Consider the following 18,738-nt stretch of genomic DNA (forward strand, 5'->3'; position numbering starts at 1 on the left):
TTAGGCATTAGTTGTCTCTTCTAGATATTGGCCAGTTTTCAATGTTATGGCTCTGGGATCTAAACATCCACCCACGTGTTTGCCGTGACTTTGTAGTGCATCCCCTTGTAGGGTTCCATGGTAGGTGGGGTCAGTGGGTACCGAAATTTTTTCTTTTTCCTATGGATCCTCTAAAAAATTTAAATAAAATTGTAAAAAAACAGTCAATGGGTAAGCGACCACGTCTTGAATACTCAGAACAGCAATCTTCAACATCAGTAACACACGTACCTCATTTTCTTATATTACATTCTCTTTTGGAAAAACCTTTAGGGCAAATGTCTTTTACTCAAAAGGGACTAGAGGGACTTGCTGGCTCTCCCAAAGTCAGTAAAGAAACTTCGATCTGGTGACATATTGGTTGAAACATCCACATCCCAACACAGTGAACTCCTCTTGAATTCAAAGGCAATTGGGGATATACCTATTGAGGTTACATCCCATGCTACCTTGAATTCTTCACGAGGAGTTATTGTTGAAAGGATTTGAAGAACGTTCGAGTCAGAGATTCTCGCTGGTCTCTCCACTCAAGGAGTTTCTGCAGTGAGGCATCTCCACTCGCAAAGATGGAGTTACACTGCCAACAAATACCCTCGTTTTAACATTTACTTCACCACGTGCACCTGCCACCATCAAGGCAGGTTATCTCATTTTCAGGGTTTGGCCATACATACCAAACCCTCTTCGATGTTTCCAATGTCAGAGATTCGGCCACTCAAAGACATCTTGTTGTGGTTCCCTGACATGTGCTTGTTGTGGAGGCAAGGACCACGATGCCTATGACTGTGACATGAACCCACATTGCGTAAACTGCAATGGTTCTCACCCCTCTTACTTTCATTCTTGCCCAATATGGTTGGAGGAAAAAGAGGTGCAGCGTTTGAAAACGACACATAACATTAGTTATCCTGAGGCTTGGAAATTGCTGTCCACAACTCCATCTCGGACATATGCTGCTGCACTTCATTCCACAACTACAGTGGGAGTGCAGACAGATCTCTCTGTACCTCCAAGAGAATCGTTTTCAAAACAAATGAAAAGCCTTTTGACCTCCGTGGTTAAAAAGGTTGATGAATCGACTTCTACACCCATCTCTGTTCCTCCCAAACCTTCCAACAAACCTCAAGATCCATGTCCTTCAGTTTCAAATACAGGCATTTCTTCTGATACATCTTTTTCTCCCACCACAAGAGACAAAACAATTATTCGTTCGCGTCCTCAGTCACTGGATTCCCCTTCCAATAACAAAAACCTGCCCACCCGACCCAGAGCAGGATCCATGGAGGTTGATAGACCTCCTCCGACTAAAGACAGTAAAGAAAAAAGACATGGTCATAAACCGAAGTGTTCTCCAGCCACTTCACCTACCCGTTATTAAAAATGGCCACCTTGATACAATGGAACTGTCGAGGTTTACGTTCTAATCTGGATGATATCAAAACGCTGATTGCTTCCTACCATCCTGTTTGTCTTTCTTTACAAGAAACATTTCTCAAAACTGCTGATACTGTCTCCATTCGGCAATTTTCTCTGTACAGAAATGACAGGTTGTGTGATGGTCGAGTACATGGAGGGGTGGCACTGTTGGTTGATCAACATGTGCCCACCCTGTCTTTGTCACTCAACACACCCTTGGAGGCTGTAGCCATCCATGTTTCCTTGGGTCATACCATCACTGTTTGTTCTCTGTACCTGTCCCCTGGAGAGACATATGATCAATCAGATCTTGATGCTCTCGTTGAACAATTGCCATCTCCATTTCTAATCCTAAGGGATTTTAATGGACATCATCCTCTTTGGGGAAGTCCTATTATTGATGGGAGGGGCTGATCTGTAGAGCAGATGCTCTCTGATCACAATCTTTCTCTTTTCAATACTGGTTCTTCCACTTACTTTCATGCACCTAGTCAGTCCTTTACCGCTATTGATCTCTCAGTTTGCTCCCCTTCATTATTCTCCCATTTTTCATGGAGGGTTGACAGTAATCCACTAGGCAGTGATCATTTTGAGAGAGACTGGCCCGTGGTCGATGCCACCCTACCCGTGTGCCCAGGTGGAAGCTGGATCAGGCAGACTGGTCCACTTTCACTGCTCTCGCAGAACTTGATCCTGCCATCATAAATCAGCCATTAATAGACGACTGTGTAGCAGCGGTAACTGACTGTATTACACATGCAGCTGCTCAGTGTATTCCTAAAACCTCGACACGTTTTCCACGATATCCTCGTCCGTGGTGGAATCCTGCTTGCCACTTAGCACAGAAGGCTCAAAAGCGGGCCTGGGATACTTTTCATAGATATCGCACACTTTCAAACCGGGTTGCTTTCCAACGGGCCCGTGCACATGCTAGGTGGGTAAGACGTCAAAGCCAGAAGGAATCTTGGATTAAGTTCACAACCAGCATATCTTCTACCACCAGTTCCAAGATCATATGGGACAGGATTCGAAAGGTTAATGGGCACTACAATTCTGTCCCCCTCTCGATCTTACTCTCTGATGGTCAGGAGGTGACTGATGTTTGGAACATCGCTAACACTCTAGGTGAAAGCTTTTGCCGGGTAGCTAGCACTCCTGCTTGTTCCTCCACCTTCCTGGCCAACAAGACTCGGGCAGAGCGATCACCTCTTTCCTTTTGAACTAACTGTTTCTTTGACTATAATTGTCCCTTTACCCTGGTGGAACTAAAAAATGGCCCTTCATTGGTCTGCCAGTACGTTTGTTGGACCTGATGATATTCATTATGACATGCTGCACCATCTATCTCCTGCTTCTCTTGATGTCCTTCTGATTGTTTTCAACCGGATCTGGCAAGAGAATGTTTTTCCTGATGCCTGGCGTCAGGCTATTATTTTACCTTTCTCTAAGCCAGGGAAAGATCCCAAGATTCCTTCAAACTACCGTCCAATTGCTTTGATGAGCTGTCTCTGTAAGACATTAGAAAGGATGGTTAATGCTCATCTTGTTTGGTTCCTTGAATCAAACAACCTCCTCTCGCCCACCCAGTGTGGGTTCCGTCGACAGCACTCCACCACAGACCACCTAATTCGTCTTGACACATCTATCAGAGAAGCCTTTCTCAACCGCCAACATCTTGTATCAATATTCTTTGACATTGAGGAAGCTTACGACACAACATGGAGGTATGGAGTTTTGCGAGACCTCCATACATATGGGTTACGTGGCCATCTACCCATGTTTATTAAAAATTTTTTAATGGACAGGAGATTCCAAGTTCGTGTGGGTTCGACACTTTCCGTTTTTTGTATAGGAACTTGGAGTCCCTCAAGGCTGTGTATTGAGTGTTACACTCTTCAGTATAAAGATAAATGCCATCACTGAACAACTCCCTCTCACTGTTGCGAATGGGCTGTATGTCGACGACTTTCACATCTCGTGTCAGTTGTCAAACATGAGATATATTGACGACTACAAACCGCCCTCAATTGTGTACGGAAGTGGACTCTGGCAAACGGCTTTAATTTCTCTCTCTCCAAAACTGTATGCATGCACTTTTGCCGTCGATGGGGTATTCACCCTGATCCTGAACTTCATATCGGTGAAGTTTTGCTGCCAGTGGTCCCAGAGACCAAGTTCTTGGGGCTTATCTTTGATCGTAAACTGACCTTTATACCACACTTAAAGCAGCTTCATGTCAAATGCACAAGAGCACTGAACATCTTCCGTGTTCTCTCTTCTACCAGTTGGGGGGGGCAGATCGCTGTTCAATGTTAAAGGTATATCGTGCTCTTATTAGATCGAAACTCGATTATGGATCAATGGTGTATGCCTCTGCCAGACCCTCGGCCTTAAAGATGCTGGACCCCATTCATCACCAAGGACTTCGACTCTGCACTGGGGCTTTCCGTACCTCTCCAGTTCAAAGTATAAACATTGAATCTCATGAACCTTCTTTACACCTTCGCCGTTTGCAACTATCTTTACAATATACTTCGAAACTTCATTCCTTACCAAAGCATCCCACCTGGAAATGTGTTTTCCTTTCTCGGTGGGCAGTACTTTTTTCAGAACAGACGATCTGTCATTGCTCCGTTCGGCCTTCGCATCCTGGCGCAATTGGATGAATTGGGTCTGTCCTTGGATAACATTGCAGATTCCACAGGTTGGCCCATCCCACCATGGCTTATTACAGCCCCCAAATGTGACCTTTCTTTCAGTCACCTAAAAAAGGCAGATACTCCAGATTGGAAGTACCATCTTTTATTCAATGAATATCTTTCAAACAATCATTCAGTTCCCATTTATACAGATGGTTCCAAATCAGGTAATTCAGTGGGCTCTGCTATGGTTTGCTATGGATCAGTAGTTGTGCGCAGAATCCCTTCTACAGCTTCTGAGTTCACTGCTGAACTGTATGCGATATCTCTTGCCCTGGATCATATTGCAGCTGAGCAGTACTCCAACTGCACTATTTATACTGATTCGCTTAGTTCTATACTTGCCTTGGAATCGCTACACGTTAGCTCACATCCTATTCTCGCTGATATTGAAACCGACTGGCCCATTTCTCATTAGCAGCTACTTCAATCCAGTTTTTCTGGATACCAGGCCATGTTGGTATTCGCGGGAACGAGTTTGCAGACATGGCAGCTAAATATGTCTGCTTCGCACCATCACTCCTATGCCTATTCCGTACATGGACTATGGTGTTGTCTTCAAGGCTCGGCTCCATGGCAGCTGGCAGTCCACTTGGAGTGAGCAACGTGACAACAAACTTTTTCAAATCAAACCCAAAATTGGACTTTGGCCATCTAGCTTCCGTAAAGTTCGGAAGGAGGAAGCTGTTCTCACTAGGCTACGCATTGGTCACAGTTTTTTAACTCATCATTTTCTTTTATCTGGAACTGATGCACCAATGTGTAGTTTGTGTAGCACTCAAATCACTATCAGCCACGTTTTACTTTCTTGCCATCATTACAATTCTCAACGATGGCAATATTTTAAACATATTTTTTCCCAGGGTCAGTCTGTAACATTGGACAGAGTTATTGGTGATGGTGACTCTGTCCACCTTGATAATGTTTTTAATTTTTTAATGGCCATTAATCTTTTTAATCTCATTTAAGTGTTGCATATTTATTCATTACACCTTTTTAATTGTGGTTCCTTTTTTACAGTTTTAATCTCTCTCCTTCAATTTGACATTGGACAATGGCCAGAACATTAAATAACTCGACACCAGGACTGGAAAGGCCAACTTCAGGTGACTAATGCTACTGTTTGAACTACTCGTTAGTTGTCCTGGCGAGTTGTTATTATTTATTTGCTGCATATCATTTCACACTTTTACTACTTTTTTTAGTACTGGCCATATTGACTCATAACCTGGAACCAGGACTGGAAAGACCAACTTCAGGTGACTGACGGTGGTTTTTATACTTACCTGTTAGTCTTCCTGGCGGGTTATGATCATTACCATTCTGCTACAGGTAGTTCTTTACAACTTTGTTGACTGGATGTAAACATTGGTTTTTATGCCATTTTCTGTTTTAATTGCCGTTTTGCTTTTATCTTCAATTACTTTTACAAATTTTACTCCATTTACTTGACTTTTATCTTTTTACTGGACATTTGGCTACTCATTGTTACAATTTTGCTATGTATCTTTTAAAACTTCTATTCTTTTACATTTTGATACTGGTTGCTATGACACATAACCCGGAACCAGGACTGGAAAGACTAACCTCAGTTGACTGACGGTGGTTCTTGAACTTATCTGTTAGTCTTCCTGACGGGTTATGATCATTACCTTTTTGCTAGAGTAAATACCTTACAACTTCTTATACTCTGCCTTCTATCTTAACATTGTAGACTAGGTGTCAACATTGGTTTTATACTTTCTTGTTTTACCTTCATTTCCATTTATGTCTATTACTACATTTATTTATTAATTTTTTATTTTTATTTTTTTACATTTTTACCGAATGTCTGGCGCAGATAGCCTCGCTGCTTTGTGCCATAAAACACTAAATCAATCAATCAATCAATCTTATGGCATCTCACAACTGTTAATGGATTCACTGGGTGTTCAAGGGTAAACCCATTACCATTAGTATTCCAAGATGATTAGTCTCTCAAGGAAGTTCTTTCAACTTTGCAATCTTGAAACATATCAGGCCTGGCTTCATTTTAACATCTTTCAAGGATATTGGGCATAACCATTGAGAGGTAGATCTACTTGTGAAACCACCTCTTATAAAAGTTGATGAAAAAAGTACCATTTTAGTGTTTAGCTTTCTCGTAACAAAAGCTCTAATCTTCATTTCTTAAAAGCTGTCTTCTGTTTTGGTATTCTGCTTCCTTTTAACATTACTTAAAGTATTTATTGTTAGTGTTAACATTTTCTGCCACATGCCCATTTTTGTTTTTAATTGCTCATTGAAAATTTCAATTTTTCTAAATTTCCTCTATAATTTCTCATTTTATTTCCTTTCTAAACCATTTATTATTCAGTTTGGCATTTGACCTCTTTCTGAAGGATTTCTATGAATAATAGTTTGACCTTCAAATTGTGATACGTAAGACAAACATCTCCAGTCAACAATGTTTTTCACAGCATTCAAATTTCCTGCTCTAAAGGTAGGAATTAAGTTATTAATTTAATAGTCTTGTTCTTAACACATGGTAAAAACCTTAAATGTAATTATACAGTAATTAATGACTCAAATGTTTCCCTCTTTTAACCTTTGGCTTTATACAATCCCAGTTTATGTTACTGATATTAAAACTCACTTAACAAGAACTTAATTTAATTTTTCTATGAAAAGTTCTCTGATGGTCTTTGGGAGCTTTCGAACGCAGACCTCCTCTTCTTACAGCTACAAAGAAGAACCTGTACCAGTTCTACATTTATAGTAGCCACTAAAATATATATCAGTTAATTTGTTTGTAACTTCTTTAATTTAAATAATCACTTCCCCACTCTTTCTATTAATAACTTGTAACAAGTTTTTATTTTAGATTCACATGTAATTCAAAGATAACAAGAAATGTGTTGGTCCACCTATGCTGTCTCATCTTCTGTACTAAACTCTAAAATAAAAGTAGTATGCTCAAATTCAGCTCTCATTCAAGCATATGAAAAAGAATTTTCCATGTCATTTCAGGTTTTAAATGATGTCGAAAGTTCGTCTCGGCTATACAGGGTGTTTCGGAAAGTCACTGTGCACTTATATATTTATTAACAGACATGTTTCAGTATATAATACAGGAGGTAAATATGAATGACAATTATAAACAATGTTGAAAGTGTCCCCTGTTGGCATCAATACAGGCCTGGATCCTTCTTATTTTGTTTCTAGATACCATTTGTTAAAAAGGGTTTGTTTTACTCTCTTCTGCTCTTAGGGAGTTATGGAAGTTTTCTTTTCTCCATCTAATGTTATTTACTAGAGTTCCAGAGATGTTAGAATCCTGAAATGATGTTCCATGTTATTTGCTAGAGTCACTAATGTTTTGTATGTGATAACTATTAAATGCCACTTATGTTTTGTATGTGATAACTATTAAATGCCACTTATGTTTTGTATGTGATAAGTATTAAATGTCACTAATGTTTTGTATGTGATGCGTATTAAATGCCACTTATGTTTTGTATGTGATGCGTATTAAATGCCACTTATGTTTTGTATGTAATGCGTATTAAATGCCACTGATGTTTTGTATGTGATGCGTATTAAATGCCACTTATGTTTTGTATGTGATGTGTATTAAATGCCACTTATGTTTTGAATGTGATGCGTATTAAATGCCACTGATGTTTTGAATGTGATGCGTATTAAATGCCACTGATGTTTTGTATGTGATGCGTATTAAATGCCACTGATGTTTTGTATGCGATGCGTATTAAATGCCACTTATGTTTTGTATGTGATGCGTATTAAATGCCACTGATGTTTTGTATGTGATGCATATTAAATGCCACTGATGTTTTGTATGTGATGCGTATTAAATGCCACTGATGTTTTGTATGTGATGCGTATTAAATGCCACTTATGTTTTGTATGTGATGCGTATTAAATGCCACTTATGTTTTGTATGTAATGCGTATTAAATGCCACTGATGTTTTGTATGTGATGCGTATTAAATGCCACTTATGTTTTGTATGTGATGTGTATTAAATGCCACTTATGTTTTGAATGTGATGCGTATTAAATGCCACTTATGTTTTGAATGTGATGCGTATTAAATGCCACTGATGTTTTGAATGTGATGCGTATTAAATGCCACTGATGTTTTGTATGTGATGCGTATTAAATGCCACTTATGTTTTGTATGCGATGCGTATTAAATGCCACTTATGTTTTGTATGCGATGCATATTAAATGCCACTTATGTTTTGTATGTGATGCGTATTAAATGCCACTGATGTTTTGTATGTGATGCATATTAAATGCCACTGGTGTTTTGTATGTGATGCGTATTAAATGCCACTGATGTTTTGTATGTGATGCGTATTAAATGCCACCGTGTTAACTGCCACTGATGTTTTGTATGTGATGCATTATTAAATGACACTGATGTTTTGTATGTGATGCGTGTTAACTGCCACTGATGTTTTGTATGTGATGCGTATTAAATGCCACTGATGTTTTGTATGTGATGCATATTAAATGCCACTGATGTTTTGTATGTGATGCAGTATTAAATGCCACTGATGTTTTGTATGTGATGCGTATTAAATGCCACTGATGTTTTGTATGTGATGCGTGTTAACTGCCACTGATGTTTTGTATGTGATGCGTATTAAATGCCACTGATGTTTTGTATGTGATGCGTGTTAACTGCCACTGATGTTTTGTATGTGATGCGTATTAAATGCCACTTATGTTTTGTATGTGATGCGTATTAACTGCCACTGATATTTTGTATGTGATGCGTATTAAATGCCACTGATGTTTTGTATGTGATGCGTATTAAATGCCACTTATTTTTTGTATGTGCTGCGTATTAAATGCCACTGATGTTTTGTATGTGAGAAGGTCTCAGGAAACTGGGAGAGAAGGAGGGGAAGTAAACCCCCAGCATCAGGCTGCTTCAAAAAGAGTTCAGCAATCCCAAGCACAGGTGGATGAGGTATGTTCAGTATGTGTAGTAAGATAGTTTTATCTTTAAAGATTTCCTCAAACTAAGGCTGGAAACTCAAAACCTCAAATATTGTTTTATTAAAGTTATTACTGTATGGTCAAACTGTTATGTTTACAACCAGTACATGATTTGGACTCTATGTAATGTTTTTTGCTTTAAATATTTTCATGTAATTAAAGATGCTGAGTTTCAGATAAAGATGTTTGTTTGTACTTACAGAAGGATTGAATGTATTTTGTATATATGTATTTTGCATAGCACAAACTCTTGAATTTAAGTCTGAACTTTATACCAGAAAGAAAGATATACTCAATACCTGTCTGTGGTTGCTAAAAGGGAAAAATATTCACTAGAAACAGTTGCCATTGGCACACACAGCATCTCTGAATACTAAATTTATTGGATGATGAATCATTTAAATCAGAAGAATTATTTGAAAGTTTATTCACCTGCTGTTTTATAGTTCAAAATTTTGGTTGTCATAAAAAAAAAATTTGAAAGGACTCGTAGTGGAAATAAGTTCATGATCTGGGCTTCCACTAGAAAAATAACTCTCTTAACCACTGTGACTAAACAAAGTAATTTTCTTTCAGCCACAGTGACAGTTGTTTAGCCACAATTTTAGGTCACCAAAAACTGTGTGGTGCGTGACTTTTAATATGCATCAATTCCATCCAGTAAAAAATAGTTGTAATGATGTGAAAATCTACAATACATTAAGTTTGGTACTATTTTTTTATTCTCCAGCAATCTTTCCCACAAAAAAAAAACAAAATAATAAAATAAACATGATAAAAAGGAAAATAAAGAGACACATTTCTCAAAATAACACAGAAACAAAAAAAAAAAAAGAGTAAAAACTAGAATACAGTAGCATGACTAGTAAGTTGATAAATGCAATGGCAGCTCTTCAGCCAAATCATTTTCAACAGAAGATGTGGTAGAAATTGACACCTGAGGTTCTGAAGTACATTTTTTCAACAGGGAATGGTACCCACGTCTGTCTTTGTGAGTGACCCAGTATCTGAATGTAGAGTTGAAGTTAAAATGACCTAAAGGTTTGGACTCCATGGATATGTTCAGTAACATTTCTGTCTTGGTCACAGACAGATTGCTCCTGTTTTAATGCTGTTGTACCTACTAATTCCCTGCTCACAGTCAACAGATGTAACTGGAATTATTAATCCAATTGCTGCAAGCTGAGACAGATTTGGAAAAGTTTGATGGCTCTGGTGGATGTATTCCTTGTAGAAGTTCTTCATATCTCTGTTTTTGTGAGCATCCTGTTCCATTATGTTCCTTGGTAGCAGCCATTCAGTCAGTGCCTCGTCCTCATTGACGAAGGGAGAGAAGTGCTGGATGAGTTTCTTCAGATCATCCTCATCAGATACTGCTCTGCTGTGACATGGGCTAAATATTGAAAAAAATGACATGATGTTAGTGTCTGGGAATGCTACTTGTAGTCTTGTGACCACCTCTTCAAGAAATGACTCAGCAGCTGATCTGTACTTTTCATGTTGTTTATCATTATCTTTGATGTCATGGCCTCGGTAAGAAGTGTAACCACTGGCATCAGGAGCTTGTGGGAGTTCCTTCAGTGCAGTCTGTGTGTAAGGACCAGGGATGTGTACCAGCGACTAAATTGACAGAATTGACTCATCAATAATTGCTTTAGCCTGATCATAAGATAAATCAGCTGTCTGTAGAGATCTTGACAAAAGTCCAAGAATGCCAACAGCATCAGCCAAAAAATGTGTCATCATGACAAAGCTGTAACATGACATTTGCTGGACTAGACCACGTAGCAAGGCTCGTCCTGGAGTACCACGTTCCATTGCTACAACCTGCAGGCAGCTTATCACAGATGCAATACAATTGACTATTGCTTGGATGGAATAATTAAAAGAGAGCCATCATATGAAGAACACTTGCTTGATTTTGTTGCTTTTCTCTCCATGCAATGCTTTGCTCTCTTCCAGAACCTGACACAACTTGGGAGAATATTTCAGGCTTTTTGCAAACTGGTTCAAAACTGAAATGTACTTCACATGGTATGGCACCTGGTTTGCTGCCTGTAATCTGTGTGCCAAACAATGAGTTGTATTTATCCAGGGTCATTCCTCCATAAATTTTGTAGCAACACCTGTTTTTATTCCCACCATGACATTTGCACCATCAGTTGCAAGTCCAACCAAGTCAACATCAAACAATCCTTGATCTGCCATGACTGAGTGCATTGTGTTGTAGATAGAATCAGCCCCAGTGTGGGTCAGCTCACGCACAGCAAGGAATCGACTTGTAACCTCACCTAATGATGAAAGATACCTGATATAAATTATCAGTATAGAGGTGTTTTCTGCATCAGTTGCTTCATCTGCTTCAAGAGCAAAAAATGGGAAAGGCGATGCTTGAAAGTCTACCTGCATTTCATCCTGAACTACATGATTTAGGGCACTGTACATATCATCCAGAGACTGGCTGTGGGTGTATATGAAGCTCTCTGTTCCACTTTGTGACTGAGTCTGTAGTTTCTTTAGAGAGGTCACTCTCTGTTAAAAAATATATAAGAACTTGTGTTTTGAAATAAGACCACCAATTAAAGTAATAAGCAAAGATATTTGGAAGAGTTGGCTAGCTACTTAATTTTTGATAGATATTTTCAAAATGTTTCACTTTTAGAAAATTGTCAAATTGCCTTTTGTTTCAAGAAAATACTGTAGAAAACAAAGTATCTTATTAATACTAGAATGAAGAATATTCTTACACTGAATACTTGTAGTGAAAGGAGGGAATGAAACTTCACTGTTGGGATGGCTTCCTTTGCTTGTACAATTAATGTGGCCTTATGTGCCTGAATGCCACCTTTATACCCCATATACACATTCACAGCAGCAGTTGACATGTCCTTCTTCAAAACTTGTGATGCTACTGCACTGTGATGATCTTTTGACCGTGCATACTTCACCGTGTCGTCTTTTTTAGGATTAGCAGCAGTTTTCCCAGTGGTAGCATAAATATTTGTCCTCTTGTTGTCCATGCATAATTTGCAATGAAATGTATTTTGTTGGGAAACATGTTCCAGCCAAGGAAACTGTGAAAACCAAGTTTCTTTAACAACTCTGTGAAAATCACGGGCATATATTTTTTTTCACACCAACAGTCTGATCACTGCTGCAAGCTTCAGTTTCTTCAGAGCTGTCTTTTCTTTTGGAAGTGGATTTCCCACCATCAGTTGGTGTTGTTGCTTTGACCTTCTTTTGAAAAAAACTTGATTTATCTAACTGTTTAGACGTCTTTTTATCTGATCTAGGAGTTGTCATGATCTCAATTCAAACACATGTCAAACGAAACTTGGATTTTTCCACTTTGATACAGACCATATGCTGGTTTGATCAAAGTCAGGTTTACACTGATTACTGTTTGTGTACCACAGGCAGAATCAAACATGTAGCATAAGAAATGAAAATAAAAGAAATCATTAGCACAGATGAGTAATTTTTTTTTTAAAAGTTAATTTGTTCGTTGTCATATCCCTGAAATCATAAAAATACATATATAAAGAAAATATAGATTACAGTCAGTGGTAGTTTTTAAAGATGTTTCTTGTTTCTTCAACTCGCTGGGGGGCACCTCTGGTCATTTGTCATCATTAATGGCATGGATGGCGATAAAAACCATGAAAGCTGTTAGGACCTAAACTTGAGTAGAATAAATAAAGGAAAACCATCCAAGACCAAAAAATTATTATTTTTCGCTACTGTGGCAAAACCAACACTAAATTTTTTAGCCACAGGCTGTTTCTTTTCGCCAGTGGTGATGTAGCTAATGGCTAATGGAAGCTCAGATGTTAAAACCCTTGAGAAATTTTAATATTTATTAAATAAAAAAAATCCAGTTATTTTTAAAATGTTATTTTGTGAATGGAAGCTGAAGATGGAATACTAAACCTAAGGTTTAGGTTTTAACAGTACTCACTCTGATCTGTGTTATTACCTGTTAAACTTCTGGTGAAGAGAAAGTCAAGTCTGTTACAGGAAAATGCAAGGAACAAACATAAGTGTTTAAAGTGATTTTAGGTGTCAAAGAAACAAAGCAAGTAAACATTTAAAAAAAAACAACACAGATAAGATATTTTTTGTAACTACTATTTTTATTGGTTGTTCAGGTAGTAGATATTATGCGTACCAATGTGGAGAAAGTACTGGAAAGAGACCAAAAGTTATCTGAACTGGATGACCGTGCAGGTATGAATACTTTCTTCTATGTATATTTTTGATAAATAAGCCAAGGAAATGTGTAGCATAACCAAGTAACTTTTTCATAATTTATTTTGGATAATATAATGAAACAGGATTTTTTTAATATGATTCTTCTTGCAGTCCAAAGTATTGTCACCAAACTTGTGGACTGAGTCCAAAGTACTACACATAACATAGTGTCTTGTGCTGCCCAGTTTAAATCAGTATAAATGCTTTTCAAAACCATTTAATTATGATCTCATTTCCAGGTCTTGTTTAACCTGTACCTTTTTATTAGCAATAACTTATCTTTAAAGTAAAAATTATGAAACTGAATGTTTGTTTCTTTATCTTGATAATGGATAAAGAATGGAACACATAAACATTCAGTGTTTTTGTGATGGTTTTAGTATTCAGATTTAAAAAATTTTTAAACTTAACTATATTGCTAATTTGAAGTGTGTGTTTGGAAGTTGTGAAGGTAAGTTATTCATGAGTACCTAAGGTTATTTACTTGTCATCTTTTGTTATGGTGGAGATTATGATCTTTCTAAGATATTACTATTTTTGTTAATTTCTGTAAATGCCTGGTGTTACAATATCACATAACTGAGCTTTAGTTGTTTAATACTGTAAATTATGATGTATATAAAATATTATAGACAACAAAGGAACTTTCAATACTTAAAGGTTACTCATTGACAATCAACCCAAGGTAAAACTATATTGGAAATCCAATCTGTTTCCCAAGAAATCATAATTTCTCTATAAAGTACCTGTAAAGTATTTGTTTCTACTACTACCAGTGGCAGCACAATTCATAAGTCAATTACTAGGGTTGAAAAATAACTTTTAATTGAACTCTAGTGTGTAAAGTTATATCCTTTCATCTTCAGAATACAATGGAATGAAATTAGAGGCCATTAATAAAATCAACTTTTAGCCACCTTTTGTTAAAAGAAAATAATATATATAAACCAATTTCTATAGGATTTCTTTTCTATATGTTAAATACTCATTGTAACCTTTTGTTAAGCCTTCTACATCAGTTAACATTTTTCTTATACAAGGAGACTTAAAGCATACACAGTATTGGAAGTGAGGCCTAACTATTGACTTGAAATCAATATTTGTTTGTAAATACATTCTAAAGTTATTTTAGTTTTACTGCCATTAGTAGAGCACTGTCAGGATAATTTATTAAGTGAGTTTTTATCTGCATTTTAAAATAAATAGGTAATTTTATTTCAACTATATCTGCAATAGTCAGTGTCAGCAAGGCCTTTTTCTTCAATGCCAGGGTTCGTCAGAGTGAAGGTTATGAAAGTTTTAGAATTACATTTTTGATAGACATTTTTAACAGGGTATTGTTTGTTTGTTTTTGAATTTTGGGCAAAGCTTCATGAGGGCTATCTGTGCTAGCTGTTTCTCATTTAGCAATTTCAGACTAGTGGGAAGGCAGCTAGTCATTACCACCCACCATCAACTCTTGGGCTGTTCTTTTTACCAGTGATTATTGGGATTGACTGTCACATATAATGCCCTCACAGCTGAAAGGATGAGCATGTTTGGTGTAACTGGGATTCAAACCCGTGACCCTCAGATTACAAAATGAGTGCCTTATCCACCTGGCCATGCTGGCCCACAGGCAGGGTATTCATGTTGTATTGACTGTGGAATGGGCAGAAACTGCTAATATATATTTATACTAGTGTTTCTTAAGTAGGCAGTTGTCATCCATTTCACATTCATCATAAGAAACAGTGGTGGTTGAGATGTTATTTGTATCAGAAACAAAGCTTTAATGATGTGAAGTAGGTTAACTCTAACTATGGTGATGGCTCATTTTTCGTATGTTACAACCTTGATAAAATTGAATTATGGAATATCATATGTGCCAATAAACTTCACACCAAAACATAGTTTATATTTAAAATGTTTATATTTAATTTTTAATTTCCAAAGTAAATATTCAAAGAATTCTCACATTTCATTATTGTGTGCTATATGATGCATCTGCACTTTGAGTTTTCCAATTTTAATAGTAGTTTTTTACAATTTTCAACCAATTAGAAACACAATCTGTACATAATTTTAATCTAGATTATAAAATTTAAACTTCATGCTTTTTGATTTGCTAAGATATAAATGAATTTGTGAAACCTACCAGTTAAGTTCCATTTATTTTTATCAATCTTCCAAGACTCATAATTAACTTTATGTGGCCAATAAACATCTTTATAACCAATAGGATGAGTGGGTTTTCCTATATGTCAACTGTGTCACAAATACTGTAATATTGTCAGACAAAGTACTGGAACTAATATGTTTTTATCCTTTATTGATTCCATTGAATGTAAAGATAAATTTAAAGACTTTGAGATTTAAACAATGGAAACCTTTTGATTTTCACTGTTCTTGCTGTTGGTAAAATTAAAAAGTTGTTAAAGTAATAATTATGGAAGACTGATATTTTTGGGTTAGTAAACAGGTATTTTGATAACTATGTGACCATTATCACTATTCCTTATTAAGCAGATTCTTACAGGTCACGTATGTTTTACTTGTCAAGGTGTTTTGTTCCTAACAAATACAAGGAGTTTCAATGAAAGGCACCTTCATCCCACAGGTTGCAGATTTATAGTTATTTAAACTGGAATTTTCAAATGTCATAAATCTTTAAGAAGGATTGTCATAAAGCTTTGCATATCAGTGTCAATTATAGATAATAGCAGAAACACCATAGGCAGTGGTATTTCATTAGGGGTTGACACTTGATAATGGGTTTATTAAGTTTATTAATTAAGAATGAACTCAGCTGTTCACTGACTGCTGGTGCCATCTATTGAATGCAGTGAAAATTGTTTTAGAAAGTACTTTAGGTTCCAAGCTTATTTAATTTTGTTATAATTTTGAATGCTGTAGTTAAATCATAAGATAATGAACATTGGGACAATTACATGACATGGTAGTTGTATTGTGATATACATGTTGTGAACATTCACCAATTTATACATATTAAGATGTCATGCTAATAAGAACTGTTTCCTTACAGATGCCTTACAGCAAGGAGCTTCACAGTTTGAACAGCATGCTGGGAAACTAAAAAGGAAATTTTGGTGGAAGAATTTGAAGGTGAGGTTTAGTAAAGAATATTTTTGTAAACCTGAAGTCTTAGATGTTAGGTTTAGTGAGTTGAACAGCCAGTTAAGTCGATGTATGCATTCATTATATGTAATGACTGTTTAGTAAGCTGGCAAAAGTGAAAAATAAACAGATTTGTAGTGATTATTAAACCCACTTTCTCATCACCAATTTTTAAAAAATGCTAAAACCTTAAAGTCTAATTACTAGCAGTGATGATGTGGTACATAATAAAGTTTAGTAATGCTCCATGTGTAACATGTCTGTTTACATTTATAAGTAAACACTCCTCTCCTAAAGGGCTCAGTTGTAAGTCTTAAGGGCTTATAATACTAAAACTGGGGTTTTGACATTTGTGGTGTTCACAGTAGAGAGAGCCCATTGTGTAGCTTTGTTCAAAATCTCCAAGTTACTACTTATTAAAAAGAGGGTAGTTCACTTGGTTATGAGTTTTAATCTTCGACTGAGATACAGAACATAACTCACCACTTCCTTTTATTTGGTACTGATGCACCAATGTGTGGTCTGTGTGGCACTCAGGTCACAATCCTACATATTTTATTATCATGCTGTCGTTACAACGAAGAACGATGACGTCATTTTAAACATATTTTTAAGGTAGGTTTGCCCTTGACATTAGCAAATGTCATAGGTGATATTGCCCACCTCACTTATATTTTTACATTTTTAAGAGCCATTAAGGTTTTAATTGGACTATATACTGTTTTAGCATGATTTCTTTTACACATTTTAATTTTTATTTTGGCCTGAATCCAGGACTGGAAAGGCCAACTTCAAGTGACTGACAGCAAGTTTGAACTTAATGCTTCAGTCTTCTTGGCAGGTCTTAATTTTACATATTTTTACCTTAATTTCCATATACCATTATAGTATACTACATCTTGTTTGGCACAGATAGCCTAGTAGCTTTGCACTAGTAAACATGAAATACCTATCTACAAAGAGAACATAACATTTCATCATATTTGGAAAACTAAATATTACCGTTTGAACATGAACTGGCTCACTGATCAAAAAAGCACGTTTCTCTGTACATTGGTGGGAAGGTGTTTAAAAATACATTGTGTTTAGATATAGTTGTTCAAGGGTGATGTATTTTGAAAGAAAATTTATTAATTGTGTTAAGTCTAAGACAGCAAGTTTTTTGTTTAAATTCTGTGTTTTTACCAGAAGTAAAGTCTTTTTGTTATACCTCCCCACTGGTTCATTTATTTAAAAAAAAGAAAAAGAAATTGATATTATCTTCAAATTAATATTTTAATTTTGTTTTACTGGCTTTGAAAATACCAGTTTTGTAAACTGTTTTATCAAATAATATTTATTTTATGAAAACAGATACAACTTATTGATGAACTGGTTGTTTTTGTTGATAATAAATTGCACATTTTTTCACTCTGTTGGATTATATTGTATTTTATGATTTAAAGTTGTTATCATTCTAATTGTGGAATGCATTTCATTACTGAAAGGAGTTTTTCTCTAATTTTTTAGTTTGATTATATTTCTTTGTTGAAGAAGAAATTGGCTGATTAGGTATTTTTTGGTTTATGTGGTGGGAAAGTTTGGATAACAGTAGTATTGTTCCTGTTTCAGATGATTGCCATAATGGTCATAATTGGTGTAATTTTTGTGGTGATAATTACAGGTAAATAAATGTTCTTTCTTACTAAGAGTTGTTTGTAGTAGGATGGAATTTTTGTTCATGGTGTGTGTGTGTGTGTATATATATTGTATAGTGGTTATTTACAGATCACAAGTAGGATAATTAATAAATGTAATTTGAATGAGTATCTTCCAAGTGAGGAAGGTTAAATTATTCTTAAGTACACATAGTAGCATGAAATAGTGCTCATATTTGTATGTTTAAGTTGGAATTTAAAAAAGTCTAAACAAATGTCTAAATATTATAGCCAATATGATTTAGTGAAAGTGACTTTAATGATGCTTGTTATAGGTTTTTGTTTTCAAAACACAAAAGGTATTACTTGTTACGCTACTTAGAACCATGAATCTCATCGTTATAAGAAAATTGTATATATTATAAACTTAAGTGTTCATGTAATTGCTACCTAAAAGATTGTAAACTTTGGGAACTTGGAAAGAACAGCAGAACAACATAAATAAATGTATATATCTGTGTATTCAGAGAATCTAGGAACTTTAACACTCTTATTGTCTGTGGACTAAAAA

At 36.1% G+C, this 18,738-nt stretch overlaps 1 protein-coding gene across 3 annotated transcripts in view; it reads left to right on the forward strand.

Moving 5' to 3' along the window:
• The window catches only part of LOC143230636 (vesicle-associated membrane protein 3-like), a 37,331-nt gene that overhangs the window by 3,415 nt on the left and 15,178 nt on the right, over nucleotides 1-18,738 (forward strand). For 2 of the 3 annotated variants that reach the window (XM_076464501.1, XM_076464502.1), the window contains 4 exons: nucleotides 9,040-9,133; nucleotides 13,311-13,389; nucleotides 16,439-16,518; nucleotides 18,142-18,193. In XM_076464501.1, the coding sequence (XP_076320616.1) occupies nucleotides 9,040-9,133; nucleotides 13,311-13,389; nucleotides 16,439-16,518; nucleotides 18,142-18,193 (305 nt within the window). The remainder of the gene's footprint in view (nucleotides 1-9,039; nucleotides 9,134-13,310; nucleotides 13,390-16,438; nucleotides 16,519-18,141; nucleotides 18,194-18,738) is intronic. The other variant, XM_076464500.1, reaches the window with a different exon arrangement.

This window comes from Tachypleus tridentatus, chromosome 10 (genome assembly GCF_004210375.1).
Source record: "Tachypleus tridentatus isolate NWPU-2018 chromosome 10, ASM421037v1, whole genome shotgun sequence".
In the NCBI taxonomy this organism is placed as follows: Eukaryota; Metazoa; Arthropoda; class Merostomata; order Xiphosura; family Limulidae; genus Tachypleus; species Tachypleus tridentatus.